This window comes from Mustelus asterias, chromosome 1 (assembly GCF_964213995.1).
Source record: "Mustelus asterias chromosome 1, sMusAst1.hap1.1, whole genome shotgun sequence".
Lineage (NCBI taxonomy): Eukaryota > Metazoa > Chordata > Chondrichthyes > Carcharhiniformes > Triakidae > Mustelus > Mustelus asterias.
The window spans coordinates 166901245-166914299 of record NC_135801.1 but is presented as its reverse complement, the minus strand read 5'-3'; the positions used below and the strand labels follow the sequence as shown (position 1 = coordinate 166914299).

Here is a 13055-nt window from a genome sequence, read left to right as displayed (position 1 = left end):
ACTTTAACCTGGTGTTGTGAGACTTCTTACTGTGCTTACCCTGTAGAAAGTCAGTCTTGCATGCCAGCAATGTACGCTTGTCCTTGTGGTGTGTCAACTAGTGTTATGCAAGTGGAGTGAGTGCCACTAATAATCGCTGATCATATTCTGCTCTGTCCCTTCCATGAACAGCAACATCCCTAAGTAGCTTGAGCACTCGCTCAATGTCTGACAAGACTGAAGAAATTATCTTCTGGAATGCACTAGGTGCTGAACTTAGTCCATCTGGAATTCTGCAGTATTGAAACACACCTTCATCAGTAACAAAAGCTGTAAGATATCAGCTTTGTTCCACATATGACATCTGGGGTTAGCTCTGTTGCATATTGAGTTTCATGAAGACTAATCATTCTTGCATCATAAGATGTGGATATTTGTCTAGAATGATAGTTTTGTTGACCACCTTAACTCTTAATTATGCCGCTGTTGCATTGTGCAGTGACTAGGTTTGATATCCATGGTGATGAGTTGACTCACACAATTATACCATCTGCTTCGAGTCATTTCACAGTATTTTCACAGCAACTTCATTGCAGTGTGAATGTAAGCTTACTTGTGACTAATAAATAAACTTTATTTCAGTTCCTGTGACAATTCAACACAGATTGCAAAAGGCAACAGTCTCAAATTTTGCAAAACTGGTGGGATTAATATGCCAATGCAGGTGGCATGACTTTACCCCTTTATCTCTACAAAACCCAGTAAATAAGGAAGACTACCATCGTGTGTAGCCTGTGTTGTTGACATTAATGTGTACTTCAGTGACGACTTCAAGTGTGATGACAAGCCTATCAAACAGGTTTACTCCCATAAGGGTTCCTACCTTTAGCTACATAGAATGTGTGGAGTGACGTATCTGTGGCATACCAAACCATGATTGTTCCCAAAACCAAAATAATCGAGTATTTGTAATACTAAAGAGTGTGTCGCAGGAATGAGAGAAAGTTGCAAAAAATAACTATGGTGTTGTTTGTCGCTCAATATAAGAACTTTTGTGCTGACATTGACGAAAAGTGACATTGAGATACCCAAGATCTCAACTGGACTTTCCTTAAAATGACCCGGTGTTTTAAAGTTTATTCATTAGCGTCACAAGTAGGCTTACATTAACACTGCAGTGAGGTTACTGTGAAAATTCCCTAGTCGCCACACTCCGTCACCTGTTCAGGTACACTGAGGGAGAATTTAGCATGGCGAATGCACCTAACCAGCATGTCTTTTGGACTGTGGGAGGGAATCGGAGCACCCGGAGGAAACCCACACAGACATGGGGAGAACGTGCAGACTCCACACAGACATTGATCCCAAGCCGGGAATTGAACCCACGTCCCTGGCACTGTGAGGCAGCAGTGCCACCCCACGGTGCCACCGTGCCGTCCCCAACTGTAGAAACTGCCATACCTTATTCTCGAGAAGAGACCCCTCCGCATGTCAAACTGATAAAGTCAACTTCTTTGATCTACACATCTTAGTAAAGTGATTCCACTTTAAGCATGAGCGACACTTTTTCCCTCAAGCTTGATGTGTTGTGAATCAATGAGCATTTCCACAATTTGGGCACATGTTTGAGAGTTTCTGATTGTGATGGGGCTCCTGTTGATGAGACTACTGTGGTCCCATTGTCAGTAACTCTTGCTATGAGTTGGTTGGGCAAGCTGTGCCTGCAACCCTGAGTCTGAGGGTGTGAATTTCTATGTAATCTCTTTGAATCTAACATGGCAGATTCGATTTGGAATGCCAAGTTTGTGGCTTCTTCCCAAGATTAAATCATCATCCTCCATGAGGGAGGCATTCCTTAATTCTCAGAATTAAAGTCTTTTCGACTAAATGGTCACAAATTAGTCGTTCGTGTGTCAAATTAAAATATAGAAGCCAATTTCCACAAAACAACTTGGCTTTGAACCCAGAAATCCATTGATCCCTCAGCATGGGTGGATCTCTTGGTGAAGCAAGGAACAGTATTGGAACTGGCAAATTTAAACTATTCTCCATCATCCTTGTTGACAGTTGTTGTGTTTTTGCCTCGGACATGTTACAGATGATATACTCCTGGTTATATGTCTGTAATAAGATTTTTTTTCAATGCTTTAAAATATTTATTCTCATTCTTCCAGCAAGTTCAACTTTAGTTTAGTTTCTCTTTCTCCATCACCACATCCAGGTTTAACTAATCACTCATACTGAATAGGCACACATAATCAAACACTGAACCATTGAGCACAACAAGGGGGAACATGGAGGCCTCCAAGAGGGGAGGAGGTTGCAGTGGGGGACATGAAGAGGGATGTTGGGGGAGATCGGAAGGATTGGAGGGAAGTAGTGCCTGATCACAGGGCTCACCACCATCTTCCTCACTCTGTAGCTGCCAGTGTTAAATTTAAAGTGGTGGATAAAAATATGGCCCACATGTTTATTAGAATATTTAAATTGCTCACCCACTTCCTGGGAGTGGGTTATATGCCCAACCCTCATCCCACCTCCATTAAAATCGGACACGAGTGGGTTACAGTCACAATTCGGCTTTAACCTCACATTTAGAGTCATAGAGTCACAGAGGTTTTCAGCATGGAAACAGGCCCTACGGCCCAACTTGTCCATGCACCCTTTTTTTTAAACCCCGAGGCTAGTCCCAATTGCCCACATTTGACCCATATCCCTCGATAGCCATCTTACTCATGTAACTGTCTGAACGCTTTTTAAAAGGCAAAATTGTACCTGCCTCTACTACTACCTCTGGCAGCTTGTTCCAGACAATCACCACCCTCTGTGTGAAAAAATTGCCCCTCTGGACACTTTTTTATCTCTACCCTCTCACCTTGAACCTATACCCTCTAGTTTTAGACTCCTTTGGTAAAGATATTGACTATTTTGCTGATCTATGCCCCTCATTATTTTATAGACTCTATAAGATCACCCCTCAGCCTTCTACGCTCCAGAGAAAAAAGTCTCAGTCTATCCAGCCTCTTCTTATAGCTCAAACCATCAAGTCCCGGTAGCATCCTAGTAAATCTCTTCTGCACTCTTTCTAGTTTAATAATATCCTTTCTATAACAGGGTGACCAGAACTGTACACAGTATTCCAAGTGTGGCCTTACCAATGTCTTGTACAACTTCAACAAGACGTCCCAGCTCCTGTATTCAATGTTCTGACCAATGAAACCAAGCATGCTGAATGCCTTCTTCACCACTCTGTCCACCTGTGACTCCACTTTCAAGGAGCTATGAACATGTACCCCGAGATCTCTTTGTTCTGTAAATCTCCCCAACGCCCTACCATTAACTGAGTAAGTCCTGTCCTGGTTCAATCTACCAAAATGTATCACCTCGCATTTATCTAAATTAAACTCCATCTGCCATTTGTCAGCCCACTGGCCCAATTGATCAAGATCCTGTTGCAATCCGAGATAACTTTCTTCATTGTCCACTATGCCACCAATCTTGGTGTCACTTGATCCCAGCTGCCTCCTATATTCTCATCCAAATCATTAATATAAATGACAAATAACAGTGGACCCAGCACTGATCCCTGAGGCACACCACTGGTCACGCCTCCAGTTTGAAAAACGACCTTCTACAACCACCCTCTGGCTTCTGTCAAGCCAATTTTGTATCCATTTAGCTACCTCATCCTGGATCCCGTGAGATTTAATCTTATGCAACAATCTACCATGTGGCACCTTGTCAAAGGCCTTGCTAGGGTCCATGTAGACAACATCAACTGTACTGCCCTCATCTACCTTCTGCGTTACCCCTTCAATAAACTCAATCAAATTTGTGAGACATGATTTTCCACTCTCAAAGCCACGCTGACTGTCCCTGATCAGTCCTTGCGTCTCTAAACGCCTGTAGATCCTGTCTCTCAAAATACCTTCCAACAACTTACCCACCACAGATGTGAGGCTCACTAGCCTGTAGCTCCCAGGCTTTTCCCTGTAGTCCTTTTTAAACAAAGGCACAACATTTGCCACCCTCCAATCTTCAGGCATCTCACCTGTGACTATCAATGATTCAAATATCTCTGTTAGGGAACCCGCAATTTTCTCGCTAGCTTCCCACAATGTCCTGGGATACACTTCATCAGGTCCTGGGAATTTATCCCCCTTGATGCGCTTTAAGACTTCCAGCACCACCTCCTCTGTAATATGTACAGTCCTCAAGACATCACTATTTATTTCCCCAAGTTCCCTACCATCCATGCGTTTCTCAACAGTAAATACTGATGAGAAATATTCATTTAGGATCTCACCCATCTCTTGTGGATCCGCACATCGATGACCTTGTTGATCCTTAAGAGGCCCTACTCTCTCCCTTGTTACTCTTTCGCCCTTTATGTATTTGTAGAAGCTCTTTGGATTCTCCTTTGCTTTATCTGCCAAAACAATCTCGTGTCCCCTTTTTGCTCTCCTGATTTCTCTCTTAACTCTACTCCTACACCCCCTATACTCTTCAAGGGATTCACTTGATCCCAGCTGCCTATGCATGTCATGTGCCCCCTTCTTCTTCTTGACCAAGGCCTCAACATCCCCAGTCATCCAGGGTTCCCTACTTCTGCCAGCCTTGCCCTTCACTCGAAGAGGAATGTGCTTACCCTGAATCCTGGTTAACATACTTTTGAAAGCCTCCCACTTACCAGATATCCCTTTGCCTTCCTACAGACTCCCCCAATTGACTTTTGAAAGTCCCTGCCTGATACCATCAAAATTGGCCTTGCCCCAATTTAGAACTTTAACTTTTGGGCCAGACCTATCATTCTCCATAGCTATCTTAAAACTAATAGAATTATGGTCACAGGTCCCAAAGTGATCCCTCACTAACACTTCTATCACCTGCCCTTCCTTATTTCCCAAGAGGAGGTCAAGTTTTGCCCCTTTCTAGTCGGGCCATCCACATACTGAATGAGAAATTCCACCTGAATACACTCAACAAATTTCTCTCCATCCAACCCTCTAATACTATGGCTGTCTCAGTCAATGTTGGGAAAGGTAAAATTCCCTACCATTACCACCCTATTTTTCTTGGAGCTATCTCCTTACATATTTGCTCCTCAATTTCCCACTGACTATTTGGGGGCCTATAGTACAACCCTATCAAAGTGATTTCCCCCTTCTTATTTCTCAGTTCTACCCACATAGACTCAGTGGTTGAACGCTCGGATATATCCCCCAGTTGATCCAAACCAACAAAAAGGTTAAAATTCCCGAAAACATCTTTTTAAAATCACTGGATCATATATGGTTTTTTTATGCAGCTTCATCAACGTGTTTAACCTTTTTTAAAATCTGTGCATTTAAACCTCCCAAGTCACTCTTTTCCTCTTTTTTAAAGTTTTAGTATTTAGCATGTAGTCATTTATATATCCTTGCCTTATTCTTTCATTAGATTTCATCTGAATACTTCTCCTTAATCTGCTAATTTATTCATGTGCTCCTCAAGTCATTCATAGCCCTCTGCACATTTACTATGCTGATTACTTTTTATGTTGTGTGTTACTTGTACCCAAATCTAAATCAGAAAAGCTCTCCTTAATATATCCTTTCCGGTCCTTTTGTTTTTGTTTCAGATTTCCAGTACCCACATCTGTATCTGCACACATGAATATTGGACTTATTCTGAAAAAAGTGCTTATTTGTGGCAGTAGGGTGGGAACCTTTGCAAGAATTCAGAGCAGGGGGAATTAAGAACAAGAGGAAAAGACATTAAGGAGCATAAGGAAAGTGACAGGCAGAGAAATCAAGGGCCAAAGTCAGATAAGGACCGAGAAAAAAATAGTAGGAAAGGGAAAAGAAATGTTAAAAGTGCCCACCTGAGCTCAGAGCATTCAAAGCAAAATGGATGAAATAGTTGCGCAGATAGTTGTAAAGGGGTATGATATAGTTGGCATTACGGAGACGTGGCTCCAAGGTGATCAAGGATGGGAACTAAACATTGAGGGCTATTCAGTGTTTAGGAAGGACAGACAGAAAGGAAAAGGTGGTGGAGTTGCATTGTTGATTAAAGGTGATATTGATACATTTTTGAGGAAAGATATTAGCATGGATGATGTGAAATCTGTTTGGATGGAGTTAAGAGACAGCAAGGAGTGAAAAAACATTGGTGGAGATGGTATACAATCCATAAAACTGTAGTGGTAAAGTTGGGAAAACCATTAGACAGGAAATCAGAGATTTATATGTTGAAGGAACATCTGTGATTATGGGCGACTTTAATTTCCATATCATAGAATGAGATCATAGAATCATAAGGGAATACAGGTACAGAATTCCCTAAAAGTGACGTCACAGGTGGATAGGGTCGTAAAGAGTGCCTTTGGTACATTGGCCTTTATAAATCGGAGTATCGAGTATAAAAGTTGGAGTGTTATGGTAAGGTTATATAAGGCATTGGTGAGGCTGAATTTAGAGTATTGTGTACAGTTTTGGTCACCTAGTTACAGGAAGGATGTAAATAAGGTTGAAAGAGTGCAGAGAAGGTTCACAAGGATGTTGCCGGGACTTGAGAAGCTGAGTTACAGAGAGAGATTGAATAGGTTGGGCCTTTATTCCCTGGAGCGTAGAAGATTGAGGGGAGATTTGATAGAGGTGTATAAGATTTTGATGGGTATAGATAGAGTGAATGCAAGCAGGCTTTTTCTGCTGAGGCTAGGGGAGAAAAAAACCAGAGGGCATGGGTTAAGGGTGAAAGGAGAAAAGTTTAAAGGGAATATTAGGGGGGGCTTCTCCACGCAGAGAGTGGTGGGAGTGTGGAATGAGCTGCCGGATAAAGTGGTAAATGCTTTAACATTTAAGAAAAACTTGGACGGGTTCATGGATGAGAGGGGTGTGGAGGGATATGGTCCAAGTGCAGGTCAGTGGGACTAGGCAAAAAATGGTTAGGCACAGACAAGAAGGGCCAAAAGGCCTGTTTCTAAGCTGTAATTTTCTATGGTTCTATGGTTCTATAATCCCTACAGTACAGAAAGAGGCCATTTGGCCCATCAAGTCTGCACCGACCACAATCCCACCCAAGCCCTACCCCCATATCCCTACATATTTACCCACTAATCCCTCTAACCTACGCATCTCAGGACGCTAAGGGCAATTTTAGCATGGCCAATCAACCTAACCCGCACATCTTTGGACTGTGGGAGGAAACCGGAGCACCCGGAGGAAACCCACACAGACACAAGGAGAACGTGCAAACTCCACACAGACAGTGACCCAAGCCGGGAATCGAACCCAGGTCCCTGGAGCTATGAAGCAGCAGTGCTAACCACTGTGCTACCATGCCACCCTACTGTGCTACCATGCCGCCCTATATGGATTGAGAGAGTCAAATTAGTCACAGTACAATAGAGGAGGAATTTCTGGAGTGCATACGGGATGGTTTTCTGGAGCAATATGTTGAGGAACCAACACAAGAGCAGGCCATCTTTGACTGGGTGTTGTGCAATGAGAAAGGATTAGTTAGCTGTCTAGTTGTGACAGAACCCGTGGACAAGTGACCGTAATATGGTAGAATTCTTTGTCAAGATGGATGGTGACATAGTTGATTCTGAAACCAGGGTCCTGAATCTCAATAAAGGTAACTATGATGGTATGAGGCATGAATTGGCCATGATGGACTGGGAAACATTATTGTAACGAAAGGCAGTGGACAGGCAATGGCAGGCATTTAAAGAATGAATAGGTGAACTCCCGAAGCTGTTTGTTCCTGTTTGGCGCAAGAGTGGTAAGGGAATTGTGGCCAAACCATGGCTTACAAGGGAAATTAGAGATAGTATCATTTCAAGGTGTTGCTGTTTGGCGCAAGAGTGGTAAGGGAATTGTGGCCAAACCATGGCTTACAAGGGAAATTAGAGATAGTATCATTTCAAGGAAGAAGCATACAAATTGGCAAGAAAAAGCAATATGCCTGAGGATTGGGAGCAGTTTAAAATTCAGCAAAGGAAGACCAGGGGATTGATTAAGAAGGGAAAACTAGAGTATGAAAGTAAGCTAGCAGGGAACTTAAAAACTGACTGCAAAAGTTTCCATAGATATGTAAAGAGAAAAAGATTGACAAAAACGAATGTAGGCCCCTTACAGTCATAAGCAGGAGAATTCATAACAGGAAATAAAGAAATGGCTGAGGAATTAAATTTGTACTTTGCTTCAGTCTTCATAAAGGAAGACATGAATAATATACCAGAACTGCAGAGAGAAACATGTTTTAGTGAGGAGCTGAATTAAATCAGCATTCGTAGAGAAATAGTTTTGGGGAAATTGATGGGGTTAAAGGTAGATAAATCCCCAAGTCCTGATAACCTTCATCCCAGAGTACTTAAAGAAGTGGCTCTGGAAATAGTAGATCCATTAGTTGTTACTTTCCAAAATTCTTTGGACTCTGGAATCGTTCCCACAGATTGGAGGGTAGCTAATGTAACCCACTATTCATAAAGGGAGGTAGAGAGAAAACAGGGGACTATAGACCAGTGAGCCTAACATCGGTACTGGGGAAGTTGCTGGAGTCTATTATCAAAGATTTCATAAGTCGGCATTTGGAAGGCACTGGTATAATCAGACAAAGTCAGCATGGATTTACAAAAGGGAAATCATGCTTGATGAAGCTACTGGAATTTTTTGAGGATGTGACTTGTAGAGTACATCAAGGGGAACCAGTCGATGTGGTTTATTTAAACGATCGGAAGGCTTTCAACAAGGTCTCTCGCAACAGGCTGCTATGTAAAGTTAAAGTACATGGGATTGCAGGTAATGTCTTGAGGTGGATAGAAAGTTGGTTAGCAGTTACGAAGCAAAGAGTTGGCATAAATGGGTCTTTTTCTGATTGGCAGTCAGTGACTAGTGGTGCTCTGCAGAGATCTGTGCTAGGACCCCCAACTGTTCACATATATTAATGATTTGGAAGAGGGAACTGAATGCATGATCTCCAGATTTGAAGATGATACAAAGTTGGGTGGGAGGGTGAGCTGTGAGGAGGATGCAGAGATGCTTCAGCGTGATTTGGACAGGCTGAGTGTGTGGGCACGTGCATGGCAGATGCAGATAATGTGGATAAATGTGAGGTTATCCACTTTGGTAACTATAATAGGAAGGCAGATTATTATTTGAATGGGTGTAAATTGAGAGAGATGGATACTCAACGAGACCTTGGAGTCCTCGTGCATCAGTCTCTGAAAGTAAGCGCGCAGGGATCAAAGGATATGGGAGGAAGGGGATCAGGATATTGAATTCAATGATCAGCCATGATCAAAATGAATGTGGAGCAGGAGGGCTTATTGTCCTACTCCTGCTTCTAGTTTCTATGTTTCAATGTTAATACATGTTTGCCAACACAATAACTTATCAATCTGCACTCCATCTGGACTCGATACTGAGTTGAAAAAAAAGAGGTAAATCAAGGGGGCCTCTCTTCTCCCACTGACTCTTGAAGTTCTTACTGATTGACAACTTGCCAACTGCTTGCTCCAGTTCTCTATGAATAATGCATACTATAGGAATAGAACAGTAAGGGAGAAAGGAAAAAATTGCAAAAGGAACAATATTTTTGTTCTTCAGTAAGTCTTTAAAAAATGCTGGTGAGATATATTTGAGAATGGGCGGCATAATAGTACAGTCGTTCACACTGCTGCCTTACAGCGCCAGGGGCCCAGGTTCAGTTCCAGCCTTGGGTCACTGTCTGTGTGGAGTTTGCACTTTCTCCCCGTATCTGCGTGGGTTTCCTCCGGGTGCTCCAGTTTCTTCCCACAGTCCAAAGATGTGCAGGTTAGGTTGATTGGCCAGGCTAAATTGACTCTAGTGTCAGGGGGACAAGCAGAGTAAATGTGTCATGTTACGGGAATAGGGCCTGGGTGGGATTGTGGTCAGTACAGACTTGATGGGTCGAATGGTCTCCTTCTGTACTGTAGGGATTCTATGGATTCTATGAGAAGCCAGTCGGATATGAGAGGAAATTTGGAATGCTAAGGAGATGTCAGACTAATTATTTTCCTTTCTTTTCATGAGAATGAGCAAAGATTTTCCAAATTATTCTTCAAAATTTGCACCGTAACCTATAGGAATCCTGATATTAGGAATAAAAACTCATCATAGTTCACCACTTTAACATCGGAATTAGCAGAGAAAAACATATAGGGACTGCTGCTTCAAGAGTAGAAATACACATTTTCTATAGAGCAAGGGAGTGGGGGGAACCAACAGAGTATTACAACCACTTCACAATATCATGTTAAAACAATACATCATTGCTTAAACAAAAGTCTATTTAAAATGACCCGAGTGGAGACAAATTATCAATTTGTGTGACTCAGTGTTTAGAAATTGTTCTGTCTGTGGTAGAACTCCCCTGATGACTCAGTAGGTAAACAGTTTTGTACTGATGCAGACAGACTAGGATGGTCCCAGTTCTGATCCCTAATCTGTTGTGAGTTCACTGATCTCAACTGCATTGGCAGTAGGGTGCGACAATAGATACTCCAAAATGAGGAGGGGCAAGGTCAGACACAGCTTCTGCTCCTAATTATCAGTAAGAAGTATCACAATACCAGGTTAAAGTCCAACAGGTTTATTTGATAGCACAAGCTTTCAGAACCATTCCAACCATTATCTTGTAAATTGAATCTGTGTCTGTGTATGCCCTGTTTGTGATCAGAACTCCTCACTCACCTGAAGAAGGAGCAACGCTTCGAAAGCTTGTGCTACCGCATAAACCTGTTGGACTTTAACCTGGTGTTGTGAGACTTCTTACTGTGCTTACCCCAGTCCAATACCATCATCTCCACATCCTAATTATCAGCCAGCAGAGAAATGTACGTGAATGGTGTTGGTTGAGAATAGGACTGATGGCACATTTCCTTTTGTGATTGGAATGAGATTCCTGTGCAATCTTGGGGTGCATCTTAAGAGAGCCTGACGTTGTCCTCTAACATCAACAACTTGGATTTGTATTGTGCCTTTAACATGGTAAAACATCCCGAGGCACTTCAGAGGAGGTTGGCCATCACATAGAATCATAGAATCCCTACAGTACAGAAAGAGGCCATTCGGCCCATCGAGTCTGCACCGACCACAATCCCACCCAGGCCCTACCCCCATATCCCTACATATTTTACCTACTAATCCCTCTAACCTACGCATCTCAGGACACTAAGGGGCATTTTAGCATGGCCAATCAACCTAACCTGCACATCTTTGGACTGTGGGAGGAAACCGGAGCACCCGGAGGAAACCCACACAGGCACGAGGAGAATGTGCAAACTCCACACAGACAGTGACCCAAGCCAGGAATCGAACCCAGGTCCCTGGAGCTGTGAAGCAGCAGTGCTAACCACTGTGCTACCGTGCCGCCCATACAGGCACATTCCAGGCACATACAGGCACATTCCAACAGGGGTCTCTGGACAGTGACTGAGAAGGGGAATCTGGCTGACATTTTGTTGACAATGATTGTAACACCTGAAATGCGCCCAAGCTAGCATGAAACAATTTGGCACAGCCTAGATGGAGAACCAGAGGTCTTCTATGTGGATCAGTACCATACAAGAGAGTATATTCATCCTCTGAACCAGAAGTGGAAAAAGTATATAATCTATTTAATAAATATTAGCATAGATGTCCATTCTATTCTAGGATGTTCTAAGTCTTTAAGGAAAATTTTGTGCAGGGTATGTGGTCTGTGTGATCTGAAGAGAGTTACAAATAAACTTTATTTAATTAATGTGTAATGCTAACAACATAATATCTTTATTTGCAGGAGACAGCAGAGGACTCCAGGAGGAAACAAAGTGCAGCAACAACATGGAGAGCATCAACCAAGCAACACAAAGCATAACCGAGATCACTCGAGACAGTACCAGACTCCAGCGCCACACGCTGCAGGAAAGCAGGGTCCACCGAACCATGGCTACAGCCAGCAGCGCCGATGGCAGCACAACCAGAGACACTCTCCTAATGACAAGGAATTGAACAGGAATGCCAAAGACAGCAGTAATGTTCAAAGCGAGGATCCCTCGCACAGCCCTGTCCAGATGGCAGGGGAGATGCACAAGCCTACAGATCCGCCCAGTAGCCCAACTCAGCAGAACCTCCAGAACTCTGAAATCAAACGGAAAGATAGCATTTCAGATCGACAGGTGGATCAGCCAAAGGTTAATCTGTTGGAGTCTTCCAAAGATAGACTGAAGAGAAGGCTGAAAGAAAAGGTAACTTTCTTCCCCTTCAACTCTTGCAATGCTCCTAAAAACAAAGCTCACATACTGCTGTTTCACCTTTGCTATTATTTTTAAAAATCTTTCACTTAATCAGAAATTAAATCCAAAGAATCAGCTTTTTGATTCAATCTTCTTCTTGCTCAAGACTCAAAATAATTTTTATTGTTCTTAGTGATCTTTTTGTAACCATTATGAATTAGATCATTCAAGTACTGTAGATGTACTTGGAATTTCAAATCGTATTTGACAAAGTTCTTTATGTTATTAGATACCAAATTGTCTGGTTAGATTGAGAATTGATAGATACAGACCAGCTATGATTTCTTTGAAAGGGGGAACAGTTTCAGCTGTCTTTTCCACACCTTGTTGCAATGTATGCAATGGCTAGGAAGAGGTAAACACAGTAAGAAGTTTAACAACACCAGGTTAAAGTCCAACAGGTTTATTTGGTAGCAAAAGCCACACAAGCTTTCGGAGCTCTTACCCCCTTCTTCAGGTGAGTGGGAATTCTGTTCACAAACAGAGCTTATAAAGACACAGACTCAATTTACATGAATAATGGTTGGAATGCGAATACTTACAACTAATCAAGTCTTTAAGAAACGAAACAATGTGAGTGGAGAGAGCATCAAGACAGGCTAAAAAGATGTGTATTGTCTCCAGACAAGACAGCCAGTGAAACTCTGCAGGTCCACGCAACTGTGGGAGTTACAAATAGAACATAGAAAGCCACAGCACAAACAGGCCCTTCGGCCCACAAGTTGCGCTGATCATATCCCTACCTCTAGGCCTATCTATAGCCCTCAATCCCATTAAATCCCATGTACTCATC

General features: G+C 42.6%; 1 protein-coding gene across 16 annotated transcripts in view; it reads left to right on the top strand.

Moving 5' to 3' along the window:
• Window positions 1-13055, top strand: part of ctif (CBP80/20-dependent translation initiation factor) — a 268061-nt gene that overhangs the window by 199242 nt on the left and 55764 nt on the right. For all 16 annotated transcript variants that reach the window (XM_078222542.1, XM_078222468.1, XM_078222532.1 and 13 more), the window contains one exon: window positions 11767-12214. In XM_078222542.1, coding sequence (XP_078078668.1) covers window positions 11767-12214 — 448 coding nt within the window. The remainder of the gene's footprint in view (window positions 1-11766; window positions 12215-13055) is intronic.